The sequence below is a fragment of the Eulemur rufifrons genome, chromosome 19 (assembly GCF_041146395.1).
Source record: "Eulemur rufifrons isolate Redbay chromosome 19, OSU_ERuf_1, whole genome shotgun sequence".
Lineage (NCBI taxonomy): Eukaryota > Metazoa > Chordata > Mammalia > Primates > Lemuridae > Eulemur > Eulemur rufifrons.
Genome location: NC_091001.1, coordinates 41,498,803 through 41,518,480, shown reverse-complemented (window position 1 = coordinate 41,518,480; position 19,678 = coordinate 41,498,803). Strand labels below are relative to the sequence as shown.

General features: G+C 38.5%; 1 protein-coding gene across 5 annotated transcripts in view; it reads right to left on the bottom strand.

Moving 5' to 3' along the window:
- Positions 1–228: 228 nt before the first annotated feature.
- REV1 (REV1 DNA directed polymerase) overlaps positions 229–19,678 on the bottom strand; it is an 87,428-nt gene continuing 67,978 nt past the window's right edge. For 2 of the 5 annotated variants that reach the window (XM_069494699.1, XM_069494700.1), the window contains exons 11-23: positions 17,856–18,010; positions 15,057–15,176; positions 10,131–10,351; positions 8,853–9,025; positions 6,932–7,034; positions 5,463–5,628; positions 5,013–5,215; positions 3,562–3,795; positions 2,829–2,949; positions 1,879–2,099; positions 1,621–1,777; positions 1,205–1,307; positions 229–854 (exon numbers count right to left, since the gene is read on the bottom strand). In XM_069494699.1, coding sequence (XP_069350800.1) covers positions 743–854; positions 1,205–1,307; positions 1,621–1,777; positions 1,879–2,099; positions 2,829–2,949; positions 3,562–3,795; positions 5,013–5,215; positions 5,463–5,628; positions 6,932–7,034; positions 8,853–9,025; positions 10,131–10,351; positions 15,057–15,176; positions 17,856–18,010 — 2,089 coding nt within the window. In that variant the 3' untranslated portion in view covers positions 229–742. The remainder of the gene's footprint in view (positions 855–1,204; positions 1,308–1,620; positions 1,778–1,878; positions 2,100–2,828; positions 2,950–3,561; positions 3,796–5,012; positions 5,216–5,462; positions 5,629–6,931; positions 7,035–8,852; positions 9,026–10,130; positions 10,352–15,056; positions 15,177–17,855; positions 18,011–19,678) is intronic. The other 3 variants (XM_069494701.1, XM_069494702.1, XM_069494703.1) reach the window with 2 other exon arrangements.

The following is a 19,678-nucleotide window of genomic DNA, read 5'->3' as shown; positions in this document are numbered from 1 at the left end:
GAAAAAAAGTTCCAAGTATTCACTAACATAGAAAATTATAAACTATATTTTTAAAGTGTTATGGCATAACATTTAACAAAATATTTTATATGTTTGAAAATCTGTACCATTCTTATCAAAGTTTCTCAAGGGCCAGTAGAGGCAGACAATACCATCTCTCAATTATCTGTGGGACACAGTGTTCCCAGGAAAAACTTAATCTTCAAGTGGGTGTGGGTGTGTTCTAATTTAAAATATGTAAATTTCTCCACATGGAAGAAGTAAAGATTTTTCTTAACATGCTCTTGTGTTCATGCTTGGAGATAAGAATGATTGATTAGATGGTTTAGAAGCTTTATTCTTTCAGAATCCCCATCATTTGGGACCACAGGAATCTCAAAGTTTGACATGGAGCAGCCATAATAAACAGTAGCTGCTTCCTGAAGGATTCACAAAAGGAGCCTGTACAAAATATACATACAGTTCTTTATTAAACAACTGTAAACACTTCACTGTAAAAATCCATAAAACTTTATAAACAAACATTTTGTAAATAGAGTCTATGCTACAGTAAAAGAATTAACACAATTATTTACATGCAATACTGACAAATTTGGCACTTTTTGAAAAGAAATGTACAAAACACTTGCTTTAAAAGAAATTTAAAATTATAAAAACTCAGCATTACTATCATGCACTTTGCAAATACCTCACAAGCACTTATGGCACAGCTAGCAGAGAGCACCAGGCTCCCTGGTAATATTTATGTAACTTTTAATGTGCTTCCATAAGTCTGTTGTAAAACCACCTGAACATTGTCAAGAATAAAGTCAAATGCCATATTCCAAACTGATTCCACCGACTGCTGCATCAACCTGAAGGTGAGAAAAGAAACATTAGGAAAGGCCCCTTAGACTAGTTCTTTTTTATATATAAAGATTGATCTCAGCAAAAGAAAATCCTAAAACACTCAAAAGATTTCCTATGGCTCTAATCACATGTTACATAAACCTTGAGGGCAACAATCTCATTTGGCCCTTCCTTACTATCCAGTTAGTCAACATGGCATTTCTTTCTCTGGGATTCAAAATAAAGGGCATCTTTTTTTTTCATTAACCCTAATTTAGAGTACAGTCTGCCAGAAAGTTTAAACTTCTCAGTACACCCTCAATTAGCCATTGTGACATGCCATTTTTTTCCCCATCAACAAAAATGAATAGATTACCTTTTCATGTACTTTATAACTAGATCTAGTTTTTCCAAATCTTTTTCCTCTATTAGATCAGTACAGTATTTCACAACTTGCAGAATGTCTTCTTCCATTGGATCTAGGGAGGGGGAAAAAAACCTCAAATGAGGACCAAGGTATCTTTCTGAAGGAGAAAGGCAGAGATCTGCAGGGATAAAGGAAAACTGCATTTCTACAACGTATGTACCACTGACTTATATTTGTCAATAGCATGGGCTACAAGGACCTTTTCAAAGGAAGCCCCAGAATTATAAAGATTTGGTGGTAGCTGGTTTGAGCTTATTAGAATTAGAGAAATGGGTTAAATGTGCATAGCTTAGTCTGTTCATGTTTTTGAAACCATATGACCACTACATCTCAGTCTTGGGGCATCTAACACAGGCTAAGCCAACCTGAAATAGTAGTTATCCATTCTTTGAGCAAGGTCTTCACATCATTGAATTCAACTGCTCCAGCCAGATTGGGTGCTGGGGGTCTAACACAGCCAGCCAGGTCAGGCTGCAAACCAGAAGGGCCTGGCACACCTGAAGTGGAAGCAGAGAGTTCTTCCTGTTAAGAAAACAAAGGATAAAAGTGCTATATTTACACAATATCAAGTACATTAAGATCTGATAAAGGTCAGAATTTTAAAATGCATAAGAAAAAAATACCAGGGGTTTCTCCGGAACAGGTCCTTCATGTTTTAGAAACCCATCGATTAACTTCTGGGGACTCCCACAGGGCCCTGGCAGAGCTTTTGCAGGACTGTTAAGCAGCTTGTTTTTCAAAGGACTCTGTATCTTTCTGGAGGTATTGATGGGATTTTTCTTCTTGTTTCTCTTCTTATCTTTCACTGCTGCTGGCTTTAGCTGAAGTAAAGAATTCTTTGGCACTAAAAAAAGGACATAGGTGCTCAACAAAATGAGTCTGGATAGTACCATGGGTTCTCGTTCCTACAACAGCCCCTCACCCCCACAGCACACGCTCCCTCCACACCTCCTGCTGAGAGTAGAGGCAGCGAGTGACAGCTGAAAGTACAGGCCCCTACAATTCTGTCTCTGCTCTGCCACTTAACTAATCTGACCATTGCCATGTTGTTTATCTACAATATGGTAGTCAGAAGGGATTAAATGTGAAAACTCAACAGATGAGGTATGTAGAATAGTGGCAGCTAAACTGTAAGCTCAAGAAATATTTTTACAGTAAATGTGGGTATGGTATTGTGATATACGTCCAGGAACTTTCAGATTTTGTTTTGAACTTACATCCTTTGATTTATCAGTCTCAAAGGACAACTGGCTTGACAAGTATTCAAAAAATTTCTGGTAATGTTATTTTTCCTTTAATCAGCTGACTTTAAAATTCAATTTCTGGTAATATCTTATTCAGGCTTTTTAAAAAGCAAAGAATGGTGTGCTTAAATCTAGAAGGTACAGATACAAACCCATCTCAGATTATGACACCACTTACCCATACTGTATACTTGTTCACCTTAGAATTATTCCCTTAGTGTGAAGCGCTCTCAAATGTGAGTAACAGCTTACTTAGACTTTGGCCATCATATACCTCAGTTACATACAACATGGATTTCATTTTCGTTACACGTCACTTCAAGGCTTACCAGATGCACTGGCCGACTGCTGGTGAGTGCTGTTCTCTCCCTGCCTTTGTCTTTGATCATATGCTGCTTTTAGCTCCTTTTGAAGCTCAGCAGGAAGGGCAGCAAACACCTCAGGGTCCACCTAGTGGAAAAGAGAAGGTCAAAGTCAAACCTGAGTTAATTGTAGATGGTGGTTTGTACTTTTCACAAAATAGATTTTGTTTTCAAGTCATACTTTTCTGATCTGTACGCATTCTTAAAGATCCTCAACATTAAAGCTCATTAAGCTTCAAAATGTTTATGGTGAGAATAATGAATTAGCAGAACAACCAGGGTAGGGGGCAAGATGCTTTAGGAAATGGGAAGCAAGACAAGAAAACAGGAACTCGGGTTGTGCTGTTATTTCCACTATTTTATATTCACGTGTGGCCCACTGGTCTGTTCTGGCCAATGAAGAGCAGAATGCATTACTGGCTCACTTCTGGGGAGCAGCTTTAAGGACCCCATGCCATGCCCTCCCTCTTCTCTCCCCTCTGTTGCCAAACTCAGTTGCTTCAGGAGCAGGTTGTTCTGTCAGTCTGTGTCCTGCAGACGCAGGAGGTGGAGCAGAGCCAACAGACCCCTCCCTCCCCAATGGCCATGGTGTAAGCTACTGAGAGGGTGCAGAGGAGAAAGAGAAGTGAGACAGGATCTGAACTGGAGTAGGATGGGTGAGAATACTGAAACTGTCAGAAGGTCCCCAAATTTAACTTACCTGTGAAAATGCTGGAAGGGCTATTACGTTTATTCCTGTATCACTGTTAGATTCTTGAGGTTCTGGTATTTGCAGCAAAACTGTCCCAACTGGTTGTGGCAAAATTCCTGTATTAGAGCCATTTACTGGTTCTTTCTTTCTATCACCACGTGACTCTCCTTGCTGAATGGCACAGACTTGCTCTACTTGTTCCCGCAGATCAGGTGGAAGTGCTTCTAAAACAGACTGATCCAGCTATAAAATACCAAACATAACGACTGTGAAGTTAGAGCATGCTCAGAGACGAGGTGTTTGGGGAGTTAATGTACCACTTTAATTTCAATTTGAACATTTTGGATAATGAACATAAGGTACACATTATTAGTCCAGGAAAGCCACACCCCCACGCCAATCTGCACATTTTTGGAATGTCTTGGCCTTTCGCCATTGAAGCCTGAAGTGATGTGTGGACTCTGGAGATGACATGTGTACACTACCAGCCAGTACCACATACTACGTAAGTCCAAATATACTCACAGAATGTTCCTGCAATAGGAGCTGACAGACAGGTAGGAAGAGAACCTTGGTCAAACTCAAATTTATACTCTAACCCTGAGCAGGAGACAATGCCTAAGACATACGTTAAAATTCTGGGACAGTTTTGGTCAGAAGTCCACCTTACAGCTAGCTGTGAGACTGCCCCAAAATACAAATAATTTTCCTAGTCTGAGAGCAGTAAGCTGGAAGAAAGAGTTTCTAGAATCTAACTTTTCTCCAAACTGCAGACCAGAATCCCTTGTTCCTCTGGCTAGGGCCTCCCCCTCTGCTGTCTATGCATATCCAGCCCTTTGGAAACATGCAGTTCCATCAACTAGGTAGTCCAATCTTATCTTGCCAGGAGCAGCGATTTTAGGGTATCTGTCACCAGCAATTGGGATCCAATGCAAGCGTAACAATTTTCCCTTTCCCTAAGTCCTATGGCCAGTATTTACATCTGTTTTAGCCTCCTTCCACGGGGACAAATAAATTTTCCCAACAAAGCTTAAAGTACTACCTATTTCCAAGGAGCAAAGGGTGCCAATACAGTCCACAAAAATGGAATTAAAAGCTTATGAAAATCATACCCACTTTACAGAGAACATTTGCAAATGCTGCAAAACCCTTCAGGACTGATCAGCAAAGCTGCTTTGCTGAATAGAGCAAGTCCACATGATCACCACTGTCACAGACAGTGGCAGTTCATAGGAGGACTGCCTTTCGGCCACGCTTTATAAGAGTTGCAAATATTTGCAAAAATACTCTTTCATCTAACCCAACCATTGCTCATTTAGAATTCAACATCATGATCCACCCTAACAAATAGTCCTTTCTCTCTTTCTTGGTTATACTGATGAAATATAACCAAATTACAAAAATGTCATTTTGATTTGGAAACCACTTTTGCACTTATATTTAGGACTATAAAAATATACCTGGGAGGGCGATGGGACCTCTATGCTCAGGTTAAGTCTCGACTGCACATTGACAGGAGAATGCAGACCATTCCATTTCCTTGAAGACTCAGCTTTGCTAGTATCAGGACTGCTAGCAGCTGGCAGATGTGTAGGAAAAGATGGCAAGAAAGTGCAAGTTCTAGAGGCAGATGATATTTCCAGATCCACAGCAGCCAGAAGTACTACAGAACAGAAAATACATAAAACAGCCTCTTCAGATCATCTGGGGGAAAAAAACTTCAATCCCTGACTGACTTTCCTCTGTCCACTGCAAATAAAAACTTTATTACTGATTTGTCATAATTAAGAATGTGAATGTGTTTCTTAAAAAAAAAAAAAATCACATAATGCCTTATCAATTTTAAAATAAACTGCCTGCCAAAGGACATAAACAGCACCAACATAGGAAGCACACTGACAACCACTAACCTTCCTTGTGCTCCTCTTCTGTGGATTTCTTAGCTTTCTGAACTTGGAAGAGATCACAGACAGAGTGGGACCCACCAGGAAAGTGGCTTGACTGAACTGATGGGCGACTGGGACACGTGGAAGGGTTTGGATTAGCTGGAACTAACTGATTCACATGAATCCCAACCTAGAACCAGAATAAAGATATGTTTCTAGGAAAATTAAAGTGAAAATATGAATTCAACTAAGCAAAATTCTAAACTAATCCTTTTTTTACAAACCTCTTTCTAGAATAAAGGGCTAAATGAAATTATTCAAACATCCTTCTATATGATTTATTACAAAAACTAATAATAAATTAGCTAGTGAACAGTTATTCATCTCTATCTTGAGAGTATCCAATTCTACCTAAATATACTGCAATGTCTTTTAAATCAGAAAATCCGAACAGTATTCTACTGATGTTCTAGGCACATTAACTGCCACGTGAATTGTATTTAACTCACACTAGTTTTGAGCCTGTGGCCTTGTGAAGCATATGTAACTCACACATCTCTTCACCTTGGGAGCCACGAGAACTGTTTTTCAAGTGGTCTATAACTCACATACAAAAACAATAAAAAAATAATTTTTTCATTAAATTAGAAAGGATTATTTTTTTCGAAGTTTTGTTCTATGTTCATAATAAAACACTGTGGCCCTAAGGAAAAAAAAATTTTCTAGTGTAGCAGTCAATGTGTTAAAGTAGGATTAAAAGAAATTTTTTTAAATAGGGGTCAGTCTATTTGGCACGCACTTTTTCTTTTTAAAATGAAGTACTTCTCAAAAAATACTGGCGGGCAAGATGAGCAGTGAGTATAAAATTCTATTTTAACAGTATTTCAGGGACATATTTCAATTATGGCTGGCTACTGATTCTTAAAACCCACACTAAGCCAAAAACTACCTTTTACTCACATGTATGCACACACAACTAAACCTACAAAGGTATTCTTTAAGAAATCTGAGGTTTTGACATTTTGATGCCCTCCTGCCTCCTGTCTATCTGTTCCAAAGGCATTTTCATGTGCCTGTGGTTTCTTTCCCGGCTAAAACAAACTTCATTCTGAAGACATCAGAATACATTTCTGATCAAAAGGACCTTAAAGGTACAAAATTTACAGATTCACATTCCTCACAGTCACATCTACTTCTAGGGAAACAAGAACAACATAATACATATAAAATTAGCCCCTGATGAATTAAAGAAAGGTAATATTAAAAAATATTATTCTAGACAGAAAAAAAGCTTTCATAACAATTCCGACTCAAGGAGACCAGATTAGATGAGAAAGTCAAGAGTTTTTGTTTCTCTTCTTCACTGATTACACCAAAGGAGCTAAAGACCTGCATATAAACCCTCTACAGCCCACCCATGATCATTCTCCGATCAAGCCTCAAATGAAAGAAATATTACAGAAAGTCAGAACTTTAAAATATTACATACTTACCCCCCTCATATCCGATATATTTAGTTTCATTGTATGAAACATGTTTAGTGTAGCCTTTCCAATTATTTTTGCACTATCTGTTGCCTGGTCAAGAGTTACAGTCCTGTAAGTGGCAGAATTACTTTTTTAAAAAAACAAAAGCTACATTCCATATGTATTCACTAGTACCTCAATAGTAAGGATTGTTTAAAGGGTTATAGAAAAGTTGCAAACAATTATAAAAAAAATTTGTAAAAATGAGTAAGTCTCCCCCCTTCAAGGAAGCCAGGAATACCAAATTAATTACATTGTCTGCAAGGAGGGAATTAAAGAAAAATTATATAGAACATTGGGACTTTAAGGCAAAAACTCTAATGGACACCTGGTCAACTAAAAATAAGTTGAGAAATTTAACAAAAGGCAAATTTTAGTTAATGCATATATAAATATTTTACACCTAAAGCACGAATGGTAAGTACAATGTTTTAGACTCTAAGAGAAGTTTAAAGTACCAGATTACTTTATGTTAAGGTAGAGTTAATATTCAGAAGAGAAAGCTGACTTATCTGTATTTAGGTTCTTGACTCTCCTTTCACTGTGTTTAAACTAAAGCCCCTGAATAATTTAAATATTTAAATGTGCTCATTGTAATTCCACTTTTTCTAAGAGGCTCTATAAATGGATCAAGAAATGTATGCACAGCAACAACAGAGGAAATACAGTGGTAGCTCGTCTAAAACCCAAAAAGACTAAAATATATGATTCTTAGATCTTTAAGAACTCTTGAAGGAGGACCAGAAGATCTGCCAGCATTATTAGGTCCCAAGAATTCACTGAGGTCACCCACCATTTCTTTCAGACCCTTCTGGGCTTCTCTGGCGTAAGCAGTGTGTCCCACTGCAAACAGAATTACTAACTCAATAATAGATGACTACCAGTTCTCTTTCCAGAGGAAAATTATTTCAGTTTTTGGCTGATTTTTTCCATGTCTCTTGAACAAATAAAGTTCTAGGCCTTAAAACAACAGATTATATTCCCTGACAAGGTATTTATATGTCATAACACTTAAAGTAGGTAAATATAACAGTTTAAGATAACCAACTGAATAAAAATATATTTCATGAATTATTTTGTTTAATGTATAATTTATAATCCTTGTTTTCCAGGTGAACAAATGCATTAATGATAAATTTGGGAGTTTGTGTGTTTGAGTGAAGTCATCTCATGACTTAGCAACATCACCATATACATGAATGTACTGTATATTGTTGGCATGAGCTAACAATTAAAATACATTTTGTAAGTCTTATGTGGCTTTAAGTGTCAGAAGTCTCAAAACTTTGGTTTGACAGATAAGTTAACATACAGTGTACTATATAATATAAAATGACATGTAAAACCAGGTATTTGAATATTGGTCACAAATCTTACATGAAGTTTAGTATTAAATGGCCCTAGGGTTTTTAAAAGCTTTTGGCAGTTTTCAGAGACTATTTACACAAACTAAAATTACCAACCTACTTGAATGAAGATGTCTCATTCAAATCATTTTTTCAAGTACTATATTGAAATTTCCCTCAAGAATAAAGTTTCACCAAGTCCACAAACCCACAAACCACAACAGTCCTCCTGTTCTGCAGCCTTGCCCTTTCTTTCTGTCCACACACTAAAGTTAACAGCCTGAAGACCCCCAAGGAAAGACTGCCAAGGGTCAGGATCCCCATCAAACTTCCTCCATGTGCACAGGGCTGGCTGAATCTGAATGCATTAACCTTAACCTAAGTCAGTGGCCTCAGGTTGAGGACTGACCCTTCAGGATGTCAAACAACACCAGAGTTTACAGGTCTTATTCAAACTCCTCCTTGGTTTTTTTCATTTTCTATTAATTATAATAACCTACACTGAAATATAATTACCAGTATCCTTTTCAAGATAAGCTTACCTGGCAATGTTATCACAAATTCCATGGCCTCCAAATTTTGCGGTTTCTAAAGGGGCCCCTGGCTTTCGCACCATGATTTTAAGAGTCAGACGTTTACCCTTCATACCAGCAGCCTCTAGTCGTCTTTGAATTTCTTCTGAAAGACTCAGAAGAAAAGCTTCTGCCTCTCTTGGCTATGGGAAGACAAACATGGAGAAACTTCCACATTATTTTCCTTTATATCTAGTAAGTTTTTTTTTTTAATAGACACAGGGTCTTGCTCTGTTGCCCAGGCTGGAGTGCAGTGGCACAACCATAGCTCACTGCAAGCACAAACTGCTGGGCTCAGGCAATCCTCCCACGTCAGCCTCCTGAGTAGCTGGGACTACAGGTATGTGCCACCATTCCTGGCTAATTTTTTCTATTTTTTGTAGAGACAGGGTCTCTCTATGTTACCCAGGTTGGTCTCCAACTCCTTTCTCAAGTATTTTAACTTTTAATATTCAACATGTCATTTTCTATCCTGCTAACCATCTATTAAAAACAAACATTATGTATACTCTGAACTATGCATTAAATAAAAATACTTATCTTCCCAGCAAAATGGAAGTAGTACTTTTAAAGGTATTTTTCCTTTCTTATTTTTCTGTGCCATCACTGACCTGTTGAGATTCTTTTGTATTTATTTTCTTATTAATAAGTTAAGTTCTAGTAATAAAATGTGCTAACACTGTGCTCTATATTCCTATGTAGCACGAGCATCATCTCCATTCTTAAGGAAACATGAACTCCTAAGTTCAAAGTATAGGCATAAGAGGCAATTAACTCATCAAATTTCAAATCCTTATGGTATAATGTTGTTGATATAAATTCCAGAGACATAGGGAAACTATTCAACCATCTGTACTACTACCTTCCAGAAGCATGCATAATGAGGAGTTAACTGAAACTTACTTTTCACTGTAGCTTAAAAAGTATTTCAACACTAAAAATATTTTTTTTCTTTTTCACTGGAAATTAAAATAATTATAATCTCAAGTTCTCTAAGAACTGACCCCCATAGCATAATCTTTTAGTATCTTTCCCCCAAGATACTAAAAGCGATAGCTCCCTGACTCTTAATCTGGAGCTACAGCTTACCATGCATTGCCTCAAAAGACCTTCTTCAGGCTCTGGGAATATCAACAGTTTTAAGACTTAATTTCAAGCATCAAAGGTCTTATGGCTTAGTTGGAGAGACAGGACAATGTAAAAAAAATAAAAAACAATGTAAGATAAAATCTATTAAATGATCAGTACCTGAGTAAACCTTATTCCGTAGTTGATCTCAGCTGAAACAGATTTTCTTTCCTTTTCAGTTCGAACTGGTCTATCATCCAAACCACGGCAGAACCTATAGAGCATCTGACCTGTTTTGGGACCAAATTCTTTTTGAAGTTTTGCCATGGTCATATATTGCAAGTCTCCACAAGTTTTAATACCCAAAGATGTCAACTTAGATTCCATTGAATGTCCAACTCCTAGGAAAGAGAATATACATACAGTTCTTTTAATTTTGCAGAATAAACCATTAAAGATAATTTTAGTAATATGAAATAACTACCATTTATGCACATAACTAATTGAAAATAATCCTTTAAAATCTTTAAGTAATGTAACTGCAGCATCTTATAGATTGAAACATTTTCTAGTGCAAAATCATGCTAATAGTGTTATTTCTATAATCTACTTCTCAATTTGGACTCCACATACATAGGAACCAGGAACTTTTCAAATATGTATGACTAAAGTTATTTTTAAAAGTGACTGTTTATTAGTGAATATCAAGATTTCTATGTAATGGACTTATTTTAACAAGTCTATAGTGTATGACTTACAGACATACTAGCAGACTCATGGAATGTAAGGGACTCTATTATGATTTCAATGATCACCAAATTTCACAATGGTTTCAGCCACATTTTCTTTGAGTAGGAAATAGAAAAAGAATTTTGCAGTATAGGCCCAAGGCCAAAAATGTTACTTGCTGTCACACTGGACAAAAGTAACAATATTGACCTGGTGATAAAGGTTCCTAAGCAAACAAATCGGTAGTAGGCGAGAAGACAGCCATTATTTCTTTTATCAAAGAGATGATCTCCCTCAAGAGCAAGCAGCTGAAAACCCATGTCCTGTGCTACAAGATGCAAAGTTTGAGCCCTGCTCAAAGGATGCTGATGAGCTCTGTTGCTCTTAGTTGGAGTCTTGGTTTTCTTCAGTTTGCCCTAAAAGTTTTAAAAAAGCATACATATCTAGAAAAGAGGTTTAGAGTAACCTAGGGAAGCTATCATTCTTATTAAAATGGTTCCACACCATCAAATGTATAGTTTCCATCAGTAAGGAAAAGACTGTGTGTCTGTGGTCTTCTGTAGGATCTTATCAAAAGAGAGCTCAGCATGAAGTCTGCTAACTTCTGCTCATCACTGTTATTGTTAATTCTACCTCCTATCTTCCTGAGTGGTCTTCAGTAGCAGGAACAACCAGTCTAGTGTCCAGGTTCTGCCAGGAAAACCTCTGGAAGCAATAATGTGTGACACAAGTTAGGAGGCTGTTGACTTCACAAAAGATCTATGGCCATGGAGGTGCACCAGACAAGTTTAAACCAAGATAATTTACTCCCTAATGGAAGTGAGATAAAAGCGTGCTGGCTCTCATTTGTGTCATTTTAAAGTCCAAGTCTGAACAAGGGGGCAAGTAAGAAATACCCTGACTCTGAATTAACAGCTACGAAAAAAAATTCTCCAGAGGAATACCATTCACAAAAAGGTGAAATTCTAAGTGAAATCTACCTGAGTGTTTTTCAAGATTGGGAGGAGAAACCCAAGAGAATGGACAAATCATATACTAGGTTGGTTAATGGTAGACAGACACTTTGCACAGCTACTTGTTTGGAGGGAAGGCTTTTTGTTGTTGTTTTGACTTTTTCCCTGTCACTGTTGCATCCCTCACTCTCCCCACCCCCATGACCTGATCATGGTCTTCCCTTACAGATATGGGGAGCCTATCTTGTGCGCAGGCACTTGTAAGAGTAGCAACAGGCAGTAATCTTCCTGGACTTACTAGGGGGATGGGGGAACTCAAAGGCTCTGAGAGTGTATCCGTTGTTTTTAGAGACTGGGTCTGGCTGTTCCAGGCTACAGTGCAGTGTTACCATCATACTTCATTGTAGCCTCAAACGCCTAGGCTCAAATGATCCTGAAAGTATATTTTGAGTTTAACTAGAGTAAAATTATTATGCAGTAAAGGTGCAAAAGAAAGGCACCTTTCTATTTCTATATTAAACGTCACCAAATTAACCACGATCAATCTAATCTAACTGAACTTGTCCCTCGGCATTTCTCCATAGAAAGCCACCTGATGGAACCTGGCATGGGCCTGGAGCAGAGGGGGAGTGGGGAGTGTGGTCGACCTCCACCTCTGAGAGAGGTGGAAAATTAGGCTTGGAACCAGCACCAAAACCCTGGCGATGCCGGGCAGTTTCACTGAATGCCTCAAGTATGTAAGTTTATAAAGGAAAGTGGGCATCTCTAGGGAGAAAGTAAAGGGGGCTAGAGGCATAGATTGAGTGCAGTCACCTAGAAAGGAAAAAGTGAAGGAAAATATGCTAGCTAAGAACCAAGTCTCCAAGAAGAAGAGAAGAAAAAGATGTGGAAGCTCCTGGTGAAGCAACTAGGGTAAGAAATTGGTATTCGTCCTTGAAGGGGACTACTACTATGGATTTTAAAAGGCCAGTAATGTTCCCTCCCTGGCATCCAGAACTTGGCTGTCCAATACAAATACAGAGAAGTAACATTTCAAAGAATAAAATTCTCATCACCTATGTTAGCAGCATCCAACAGAACTTTATGCAACGATGGACATGTTCTTGTCTGCGCTGTCCAATTAAGTAGGCACTTGCCACATGCGGCCGGCCAGTGAGCATCTGAAATGTGGCCAGTGCAACTGAGAACTGAACTGTTAATTTTATTTAACTTTAATTAATTTTACTAGCTTCACTTGATTATTGGCTGCTGTGTTTGGATAGTGCAGATCTTCATGAACAATTATGTGTTCATGGTGTTCCTCTTAAGAATGGAACAGAGGTGGAATCACAGGCTGGATGCACAAACCCAGCACAGGCTGAACAAGGCAGGAAGGGCCCTTAATTTAAGGGCACACGCAAAGGGTGAGAAGCCTTATAAAGATCCAAAGAACAAGTAGAAATGGTCCTCTATACTGAAATAGTTGTTGGAGGCAATCCTTTCTTTCATTAGGGTAAAAAGATCAAATTAAGTAATGTATTTGTTAGTATAACATATAAGCATTATTCTGTAGAATGCCCTAAAAACCAAAAACTTATTAGTATGTTTTTCTGTCTTATGTATTTACTCTAATTGTTTAGCATTGTGCTCAGCACATTACGTGGGCACTGGGGGCCAAAAAGAGGCTGGAAGTGGTGGAGTTACCACTGAATTTCCTCTAGTTATTGGTACTAAGTTTCCCCAAAGCATGTTCCATGGATGTTAACAGGTACTGTACATTCATTCCAAATATCTTTGAGAACTTACTAGTTTTAACAAAGATACGTAGGTTTCTTGACTAAAATGATCCTCAGAACATTCACTGTGTGGAGCCCTCTACCACGGAAGTTTCCCACATGCACGTGAAATCCATTTTTAAAGGAACTGCTTCAGCCAGGCGCAGTGGCTCACGCTTACAATTCTAGCACTTTGTGAGGCTGAGGCAGGAGGATTGTCTGAGACTAGGAGTTCCTGACCAGCCTGAACAAGAGTGAGACCCCGTCTCTATTAAAATTAGAAAAATCAGCCGGGTGTGGTGGCACATGCCTGTAGTCTCAGCTACTCAGGAGGCTGAGGCAGAAGATCGCTTTAACCCAGGAGGTGGAGATTGCAATGAGCTACAGTGATGCCACTGCATTCTAGTTGGGGAGCAAAGCAAGACCTTGTCTCATAAAAAAAGAAAAAAGATGAGGACAGAGACATGATCACAGGGAAGGCCATCTACAAGGCAAGGAGTGAGTCTTCAGAAGAAACTAACCCTGCTGACACCTTGACCTTGGACTTCCAGCCCCTAGAGCTGTGAAACAATAAATTTCTGTTGTTTAAGCCACCCAGTCTGTGGTACTTGGTTACAGCACCCCTAGAGAACTAAGAGATGGCTAGTGTAATAAACATAAACTGAAATTTTACAGGCAGTTTTAAATACACTAGCTCCTTATATAAAACTGCAATAAGATTTCTTACTAAAACTGTTTAAATTGTGTTGTCTACTAAGGTAATTTGCTGGTTTGATTTTGTAAGGCTAGTCTTCACATTAAACCTCAAACTGACCATCAAAAATGTCATATTTCACATTTTTGACACTAATACATTATTTTGAGTTACTTACTAGGTGGCATCAGGAAGCTTTAAAACTAAACTACCATAAAATGGCATTTGAGGTCACTTAATATTTTATGGTCTATAATAGAAACTTCTAAGTTCAGCTATACATTCGGCTTAAAAATATGCACCTAAAAATACCAGTAAACCCATTTTTAACAAATGAATTTTAAAATTTTTATTATAAATGAACAAGGGAGCTCTGTGAAGCTAACATAGGTACTTTATAACAAATAAGTAGATAACTACACAAAAGTATAACATAACTAAATATCTTGCTTGCCCCTTAGGTGAGAAAGGTGTAGATGAAAGTTTTTCTTCAATGTCTGAAGTTAATAGAAACACAATAGTTCTTTAAGGTTTATTTTTCCTAACATGGCTCATACATTTTCTACTTTTAAAACCATTTGCTTACTAAACTCAGAAAACTATCATTAGTACTGCAGCAAGATTTTACAAATAGGAGAAGTGATTCTTAAAACTTTATCTTTGGCCTAGAAAAACAGTATTTTAATTATGATTTGTTTAAAGGACCACAAGTCAATTTCAGCATACTCCCTTTAAAATTATTTCTTAGAATTCTTGATCTTGCTACTTCAGAAATACTTAAAGCCAGTTAGAAGTGAAACTAAAATGTTAACATTAAGGTCTTGATAAATCATGAGGGGATATTCAATGCAGAATTCCAAATAATAAAGTTTTTTTTAATACTCATGTTTGGGAAAAGTTCTATATCATAGAACTATGACAAGCACTTATAAATGCCTATAATACATCAAAGTTTTAAAAAAAGATTTGTATTTACCTGGTAGATTAATAACTAGCTGACCTCTGATAAAATCATCTACTTCTTCTGGTTTTAAGTGGTATTGCCCATCTGGTTTTGCTTTTCTAGTTGCCATTCTAGCCAGGAGAATATTAGAACCTATAAAATTATAAAGGAAAAAAAAGTTGTTCAAAAAAAATTCACAGTTAGTTTTTAAATTTCCTAATAAAGACATCTACAGATAGGTTACCTATCAAATTTCTAAAAATAATGAAACTAAATAATATATAGTTTTGATTATTTCAAACAAGGTGTACACTGGTGAAATTTTGTTAAGTATTCCAGATTATAACCAGCACCGTTGCTTGACAGAGGTTTCTCTCTTGTCTAAAGCAAGTGCCATTTCAACATCTCCCCAGATGTAGAAATAGAGAAAGCAATACTGGCCTTAGGAGCAGGGGTCTGTGGGAACTAAGGTAATGATCAGAAAGCAGTTCACACTCCCAACCACAGGATCCACGCTACGTAGGAAAAGGAGGACAAAAGAGTGCACCAGACTGGGGAAAACACAAACCCCAAGGACCAGAACATGTGTAGCAGGAACAGAGGGCAGGAGAGTCTTCAAGACACAGATGGAAATGGGCAGTGAGGGACAATGGATATGTGTGTGGGCCACAAACACAGCTCAGAGGAAACGCTACTGGGAACCGGGAAGGGTCACGGATCTGTGGAGCACGGCTGTAAGGTGAGCTTCTCTGTGAAGAAATCAAGTCTCCAGACATCAGGGAAGACTTACACCAAGGAACTATCTTGGTTTTATGGAAGACTCATATAAAACCTATGTATTGGCCGGGCGCAGTGGCTCATGCCTGTAATCCTAGCACTCTGGGAGGCCGAGATGGGCAGATTGTTTGAGCTCAGAAGTTGGAGACCAGCCTGAGCAAGAGTGAGACCCCATCTCCACTAAAAATAGAAAGAAATTAGCTTGACAACTAAAAATATATAGGAAAAAAAAATTAGCCAGGCATGGTGGCGCATGCCTGTAGTCCCAGCTACTTGGGAGGCTGAGGCAGAAGGATTGCTTGAGCCCAGGAGTTTGAGGCTGCTGTGAGCTAGGCTGACGCCATGGCATTCTAGCCCGGGCAACAGAGTGAGACTCTGTCTCAAAAAACTAAACTAAAATAAAATAAAACCTATGTATTTTCCTAGGGTAAATATAGAGATTCATGATGGAAAAGTTCTAGAAAGTCACACTAAAATTATAAAAGTGGTGAGTTTTGGGGAAGGGGAAGGGACCAAGGAGTGGAAATATGAAGTGAGATTTTAGCTTTAATTATATGCTTGAACTTAAAAGAATGTATTCATATTATCACTTATAAATTTAAAAATAAATACAATTAAAAACAAACAAAAAACTAACGCAGTAGCTACCACTGCAACACAGAAGGTAAGTCCTAAGTGAAATGTTGAGAAGGATCTGTGGGCCAACAGCAGGGAGTAAAAAGATAGGCTAGTCAGTAACCGTAGGGATGCTGGGAATGTTATCAACCATGTTTTATTTTCTGTATAATGTTTAGGCATCTTAAAAATCTTGCTGGCTGGGGAGAGACTGACCTCCCAGGGCTGGCTACTTCCTGAAGATAGGAGGCTACTCACTTGGAAGTGCAACTCTCCTAAGCCAGCCACCCGTGACCACCTCCTTACCAAACTCTCACACACCAAGCTAATACTTTCCCTGCCCTAAAGCATCCCAGGGCCAGAGACCAGGCAGCTAGAGACCAAGCCTATGTAGCCCAGAAATCTGCCAGAATTACTCAAACTGGCCAATCTTGAGCCATTTCCTCTGCCCGACTCTGCCTCCCCCCAACCCCACATCCCCACTCCTGCTTCCACCTCCTGACCATCCCAGCAATTCCTCAGCGGACCTGAGTGGAGTTAGTACCCCATCTTCACAGGATACGGAAGCAGCAAATTCTCCTTTTAATAGTATTAGCCTTTCTGTGTCATTATTCAGTCACCTCTATAAATTCCATGGATACAAAGGACAGGGAACTTCAGAGGAAGAAGGCTTTCTGAATGAGAATGGAGGAATAACAGTTGCAAGTGACAATGGCAAGCTAAGAGAAGTTTATCTTTACCTCCAAAGCCTGTGGTATACAGAGTATGACAGGGACAAACTGGCTCCATTTAAGAGATTGGCAAGAAAAGGGGTATCTTGGCAGAAGGTATTGAGTAGGTTCAGAAAGGAAGAGGTGACTCAGGGAAGCCTAGGTATGACAGAGAGAGTTCCAGATGGCACAGCTGGAAGAGTCAACAAAAGAAGGATAGCTGTTGGGAGCAGCTGGGGAAACAAAGTGCAAGGCTTAAAGACAATGGATAAGGGGTGGACAGACACTGAGAGTACTTGTTAATCAAGGTGACTTCTTGAATTGAGAGTAAAGACAGGAATGCTGCACATTCCAAGAAGCTGAAGTACAGTCACTGAATAACAAGACTCATACTTAACCCCTTCCTACAAATACTATACCCTCACCCTGCTTTAAATACAGCTTCTGCTCACTTTTGAAAAGAAAAAAAAAAAAACCATTGTTTACAAATGTTGAATTCAACTTTCCCATTTTTGAAAAACAAAATTATTCCAACTTGTTTCCTACAAAGATATTTTCAACTATTTACTTACATTTCCAATACTTTTATCTCATATATCATACAATCGCAAGCAATATTAAAAACTGTTTTGGAAGTGAGAGTAAGCTAATACAAATAAAAACTCAAAATTAAGTGATATTCAAGGATCCCAAACAACTCTTTTGAATACAAGACAAGCAAGATACTAACCAATACCAACAGAGGCAGCACACTTCGTTTGGTCTTTGATTTCCATACGAACAGCACTTGCAAACTCCTCAGGAGTAAGTCTGGTCTCGGCAAGGATCTCGGTGATGTCTACCAGGGCTTCGTCACAACTGACAGCTTCGATGTTATGAGTATAGCTATCAACACAAAGCAAAGGCAATGAATCACAGCCTCTGCCATCATCTGGTAGACATAAATGTTACAAAATAAAGTCTTATGGTATCTTTCTTCAACATTTCTAAAACACTAAAAAAAAATTACCATTTAGAATAAATTGGCCAAAGTGCCATCATGAAGTCACCAAACTTTTAACTGCAAAGTTAATTAGCATGTTCTCTTTCTCCCTGTTAACTACCAAAAAATACAGCACAGATTATCGTTCCAGTTTTTCCATACAGAGAATATTTTTGTAAACCTCTGAATAGTTGAAAAGCAGGTGAATTTGAACTGTCAACACATTTAAGCTAAAAAATTTTCAAACATGGTTTACAATACTCCTTCAAGGAACAGAAAAACTAAACATATCATTCAAATAAGTAATTGCTGCTCTCCTGAAACAAAAATACCACAATTACATACCATTCAGTTAGCAGGCCTAGGATGCAGTAGGACAAAGTGGCCAATCACCCCTACTGCCTGTCTAAGAGAATCCCCCCTACACTCCCTGCATGTGGAAACATTTTTTTAAATCATCTTATATGATCTACCAACACAAAGGATTTTTTTTAATTAGCTAGAGAAGAGAAAAAGGAAGACAAGAGTTGCTATGTGGCTCCAATGCTCATTAAACAGGACTACGAAACCACAAAAACAGAATTGGACCAGACATGGGAGGCAACAAAAGAGCCCTCAGGATCAAAAATGTGTTTTCAGTAGTCCACTAGGTAGTACATACTAGGAATGCCAGACCTCATCTCTCACCTAGACCTTACTGTAGGTCACAGATCAGACTATTATCTCTATTAAAAAATAATACCTCTATTCAAGAAATGTTTTTTTTTTTTTTTTTTGAGGCAGAGTCCTGCTCTGTCACCCTGGCTAGAGTGCCGTGGCATCAGCCTAGCTCACAGCAACCTCAAACTCCTGGGCGCAAGCAATCCTCCTGCCTCACCCTCCCAGGTAGCTGAGACTACAGGTATGTGCCACCATGCCTGGCTAATTTTTTCTATATATTTTTAGTTGTCCAGCTAATATCTATTTTTTAGTAGAGACAAGGTCTCACTTTTGCTCAGGCTGGTCTCGAACTCCTGAGCTCAAATGATCCTCCCGCCTCAGCCTCCCAGAGTGCTAGGATTACAGGTGTGAGCCACCTCGCTCGGCCAAGAAATGAGTATTTTTGTTTATGCTTAAATAAGGGTGAAATTTTTAAGTACAGAAGGGTATGCCTGATATGAGGAATTTTGCTTCAAGCTGTCCTGGGGCAGGGAAAATATGAAGCTGAGAGTATTTCCAAAGGGTGACAGGAGAATAACACTGAGATTTGTTTTTCCCCTGAGAATAGAAACATGCCACTGAAACGGTCTCCAGACTGAGAGTCTGTCGGGGCTCTGTGTCTGAGCACGGTGTCACAGCTTCCTTCACATCCTCCTCACCTGGGGTTCAGGCTGCTGGTGTGGTCCAGGTCTGGACATCCAGAACAGAGTAGCACCACCACTCAGCTTAGTCACCATTCCTAGCCCTCATTTGGATGTGACCATGACCTCAGCTTTGGAACAGAATGTACTTTCTACTTGGTAGTACCCACATTCTTATATTTGGGATCTTAAGGACAACTGGGATTATGTAATAACTGGCTTATCATTCAG